Source organism: Rutidosis leptorrhynchoides, chromosome 6, assembly GCF_046630445.1.
Source record: "Rutidosis leptorrhynchoides isolate AG116_Rl617_1_P2 chromosome 6, CSIRO_AGI_Rlap_v1, whole genome shotgun sequence".
Lineage (NCBI taxonomy): Eukaryota > Viridiplantae > Streptophyta > Magnoliopsida > Asterales > Asteraceae > Rutidosis > Rutidosis leptorrhynchoides.
In genome coordinates, this window is record NC_092338.1 from 30,954,338 (window position 1) to 30,959,683 (window position 5,346).

At 37.7% G+C, this 5,346-nt stretch overlaps 1 protein-coding gene across 1 annotated transcript; it reads right to left on the reverse strand.

Moving 5' to 3' along the window:
* Positions 1-542: 542 nt before the first annotated feature.
* Positions 543-4,441, reverse strand: LOC139851421 (receptor-like protein kinase BRI1-like 3). Its single transcript, XM_071840452.1, has one exon. The coding sequence runs from the start codon at positions 4,334-4,336 to the stop codon at positions 761-763; it is 3,576 nt and encodes a 1,191-aa protein (XP_071696553.1). The 5' UTR covers positions 4,337-4,441; the 3' UTR covers positions 543-760.
* Between the last annotated feature and the right edge of the window lie 905 nt (positions 4,442-5,346).

Consider the following 5,346-nt stretch of genomic DNA (forward strand, 5'->3'; position numbering starts at 1 on the left):
GAAACTTGGTTTACATTCATTCTTTGCTAGGTTCCAGCTTCTAATATCTTTGTATAGATTTTTAAGACTTTAGGAAAAGGGATTGGGCCCACTTCTCCAATAGCAATTTTCGTCGAACATGCTGTATGATTAGCTAAACAGGATTAAAGGACACAGTGTTACAACAAGCAGAATATAATCAATTAAACCACATCTCATATCAGACTATTAGAGACATTACAGTCTGACCCAACAATGTGCAATGATGATACAACATGGCTTAAAGTATTGATATTGATCTAAACAATTAAAGTAAGATTTCTCTAGATCCAAGATAAGTGAAAGGACTGAAAACATCATTAATTCTGCATAGTCTAAACCCCAAAATACTATCTTTAGTTTGGTAACTCAAATTTAATCATGGTTATAAGTTATAACTATTGAAGTATTATGATCTTATGCAGTTAGAGTTTCATTTGTAGATTGATTATATTAACCTTAAAAGAGATGAAATTTTGTAAACTTGCTTACAGAAACTGTACATTCAATGAAATAATCTCGTTGAATTCATACGATCCAAAATGTCAATATACACACATTACTACAAAGAACAGATTGCAACATTTATAATAATTAATTCATCAATTACCAAAATTTTGACAGAAAAAAACAGATGCAGAACCAGAAAAAAGACTAGTGATAATTATACGGATTATGATCTTGGCTTTCGCGATTTCATATTCTGATATATACAGCAGAAGATCGTTATAGAACGTTTTTTTCAACTGTGATCACCTAAAGGTTCTTTTTCTTGAGATTCATCGATCACTGAACTTTTCATCGACAGCCCATCGAGGATATCACTTCCAGAATCTTCCTGCAGCTCTTTGAACATCGCCATAACCTGAATCATCGTTGGCCTCCTCCATGACTTATCGTCTACGCACTGAAACGAAATCTTCAAACAATGAAACAGTTCGGGCTCACATGATTTATCTGATAACAATTCAGGATCGAGTATTTCACGCAATCTTTTTTCTCTTTGCATCTGCTTTGCCCATCCAACAAGATTATTATCATCCCCAAATGTCATTGTATCAATCGGTTTCTTCCCAGATAAAAGCTCTAATAACACAACTCCATAGCTGTATACATCCCCTTTTGCTGTGCACCTAAAACTTTGGTAATACTCTGGTGGGACGTAACCGGGGGTCCCGGCTAATGTACTCACACTCAAATGAGTATCGAGTGCATTCACGAGTCTCGCCATCCCAAAATCCGACACTCGCGCTTCGAAATCTTCGTCTAGAAGAACGTTACTTGACTTCATATCACGATGAATGATGTGTGGTATACAACTATGGTGAAGAAACGCGAGCCCTCGTGCTGACCCGATGGCAATCTTTTTTCTTGATGACCAATCGAGTGTTGGGACACATCCTCCTCCTTTGACTCGATCATGTAAAACCGCTTCTAGACTACCCCATTTCATGTACTCGTACACTAGTAGTCGTTCTTCTCCAATTTTACAGTAACCCAACAACGGTACGAGGTTACGATGTTTGATTTTTCCTATGGTTTCCATTTCAGCCATGAATTCTCTGTCTCCTTGACTAGTGACATGAATAAGTTTCTTGATCGCGACTACACTCCCGTCTTTTAACTGTGCTTTGTAAACATCGCCGAACCCTCCTGACCCGATCAACGTGTCAGCATTGAACCCGTTTGTTGCTTCGAGCAAGTGACCGAAAGTCAACTTTCTCAATGGCTTTTCGAATGTGGCAATGTTAATGCTTAGAGGCTCGGGAATGCCCGATAGTTTCCAACTGCTGCTTCCGGAAGTAGACAGGCTTTCGATGTACTTGTTTCTTGTTTCTGTCTTCTTTTGAAACCTTTTCATTCTGAAAAGAATAAATGTCAGGATAATGATGCATAAAAGAGAGACCAATATCCCGACAACCACTCCGGTAGCCATATTACTTGTCCGCTTTCCTCTATGTTTGAGCCCGGCCCGTCCTTTTCCTGACCCGCAAGGATCCAATGGCAACCCGCAAAGGCCTGTATTATTCTCGTATTTGGAAGCTGGAAAAGTAGTAAGCTGTCCCCCTGATGGGATCGGGCCCGTGAGGTTGTTGTTTGACACATCGAAATCGTTCAAAAACGAGAGACCCCCTAATGATCCCGGGATGAAACCTTGTAATGAATTATGTGCAAGATTAAGAAGCAGAGCGGTTTTCAGATTACCGAGGCTGGATGGGATTTCGCCATTAAGATTATTGTTCTCCAAGTTTAAAACTTGCAAGTAGCTTAACGAACCGTAGCTTTCAGGAATATTTCCGGATAATTGATTGTAGGACAGATCAAGATAGATCATGCTACCATTACTTTCATAATTGTACATTGTCAAACCCGAATAGATTCGGGTCGATGGACAAAAATGATAATTCAAGAACCCTTCAAGTCTTTCTTTCCGTATTCCTTCGAATTCAACCAACCCTCCAGCAAATCTACAGGCCGTCCCACCTTCATTTCTCACAAAAGCAAACTGCTTTCCTGAAACGGGCCCAGGGGAAACAAGACCGGCTGAGTCAGCAAGCTCTTTCGGGAGAGACCCGTCAAGCGAATTACTATTCACATCGAGCCAAATGAGGCTCCTACACTTGCCAAGACCCAAAGGAACCCGACCCGTTAGTGAATTGTTCCCCAACTGCAGTATAGCTAGGTTAACTAGGTTCCCAACATCCTCAGGAATTTGCCCAGTCAGTTTGTTGTTGGAAAGCGAAACCCACATCAGATTCGTACACCTGGCAATCGACATCGGGATCATTCCTGATATAAGATTGTTGTTGAGAATCAAAGTTTGTAAATTTCCTCCTTTTACACAAATCCCTTCAGGGATTTCACCAGTAAGATTATTAGCCCACATTACCACATCCAAAATCTGTGGTAAATTCCATATTTCCGAAGGAATTGCACCTGTAAGACTGTTGAAACTCAGATCAATTGTTTGTAAACTTCTGCAGTTTCCAATGTTTTTTGGTACAGACCCTGACAAATAGTTATTAGCCAAAAGTAACTTCTGTAATGCCGAAAACGGTGCACTTGAAGAACAGAATTCTGAAGGTATAATCCCTTTAAATCCATTAGAACTCAAGTCTATAACTTGAAGTTGACTACAGTTGGCTAAAGTCAATGGCAAATCCCCAGTGATGTTGTTAAATGAAGCAGAAAGATACTTCAGATTTGACAAAGAACTTACAACTGTGGTTAAAAAGTCTCCTGAAAGATAATTGTGACCAAGATTGAGACTTGAAAGCAAAGAACACGAAACGAATGTTTCGTGAAGCCCGTCGGTTAATTGGTTCCCGGAAAGATCAAGTTCTTCAAGTGTACTGCAAACATTTGCAACTTCAAATGGAATCTGCCCAAAAAGCTGATTGTTAGCTAATGACAAGCTTTTTAAGTTTTTGAAACTTCCTAACATGACACCAGGAATCTTCATCTTTAAACCATTGTGGCTGATATCGAATCTTTCAAGAACACGACAGTTCGTTAAGCTAACCGGGAACCCTGTTCCAGACAGGCCGTTTCGCGATAGGTTGATCGTTGTAAGATTTTGGCATGTCCCAAAGTCAAGATTTTGAAACTTGCCAGTCAAGTTGTTTCCAGAAAGATCAAGAACCTTCATATTTGATGGGATAAAAAAAGTCGGTATATCGCCTTTCAGGCGATTGTTTGAGATATCGAGATACGAAAGATACTTGCAAGACGAAACAGAGCTAGGAAAATTTCCAGAAAGTTTGTTGCTTGAGAAATTAAACGTGATCATATTCCGACAGTTGGAAATCGAAGCAGACAACAGTGATGAGTCTGCTAGTTTGTTGCTTGATAAACTAAGCGAATAAAGATGATTACAGGTGACCAACAATGATTGAACATCTAACGTTGCCGAAAAGTTGTTTGATGATAAATCAATTGTTTGAAATGAACAAGAACTTGAAGCGAACGAAAGGTTGCCGTAGAAAAAGTTACCAGAAAAATAGATATCAGTAATTGTGGTGATTAACATTAAATCGGATAGATTAAGGTTTCCAGTAAGGTATGTGTTTGTGAAATTTATAGCTATGATTGTGTCGTCTTTAGAACATACCACACCGTGCCATGAACACGGGCTAGATGACGATCCAGAGATCGTCCAGTCTGATAAGAAACCGTTTGGATCGAATTCGACTGATGATTTTTTGAAAGATAATAACTTAGTAGCATCATCTTCTTGACTTGTAACCAAGAAAGTGAAGTTTAGAAGCAAAAGCATAAAGCAAAACCAAAATGATCCATTCATTTGGTTTCTACACATCTTGTTAGGCACAAACACAATCAACTCTTTTTTGTTTTAGTACTTTTTCTCACTACATTAGTGAGTGATTAACAAAGACTATATGGTTTTCAAATTTGTGTACTTCTCACCATAGGCATGCAAATGAATAAGAAAAAGGGTGGCTTTTTTCAAGATTAATATGCAAAAGAATAGGAAGTTTAATAGAGAGAGAGAAATATAAAGTTTGAAATTAAATAAAGTTGGTGGTCCTAAAAAAGAAAGGTTTTTGGGGGGATGGTATCACAGGTGTATGTATTTGAGTAGTGGGGTTGTCCTTTCATAAAACAAAATTTAATAAAAATAACCTTAAAAAGTTGAATTTTAGACTTGGTAGAGGTTTGTTTGTTGGATCCTTATGTTCAGAATGACAAAATGCATTTAGTACATAGATTGAAGATGGCTTCAGATTATCAGTTATGACTTTTATAGGAATTATTAATTAATGTTAACATTTGTGGGCTCTAGATATTATGTGTGTATATTTAAATTCTTCACATGTTATCCATGATTCCTGTTTATGTACTGTCTATAGACCACAGGCATGCATACACACACACACACGGATGCATTGCTTAAAGCATGGCAATATTTGTACATTTTTAATAAAAGCAATAAAAAATAGTACTGAGTTTTAATTATTTGTAAAGATTGGTTGTAAATGGAATGGAATAGAGTGACCAAACTATGGTGGGATTGAAGATGGCTCCTAGAATATTGAAGGAAATGGGGCTGCTTTCAGAAAATAAGGGGGTGCAGTCAAACTTTGAATTTGATTATATTTCTTTTTTTCCTCTTTTATGTTCCTCAAACCAAACAGGACCACTTTTAACACAATTGACAAAAGTATGCAAAAGTGTTATAAACAATACTGTAACTTACAAGTTACAACATAGTGTATTGAGTGCACCCAACCCCTTTCATTATACCATAAAGTTATTGCTGAATTATTATATCAAGTCCATCATAGTTGTAAAATGTTACTAATATTG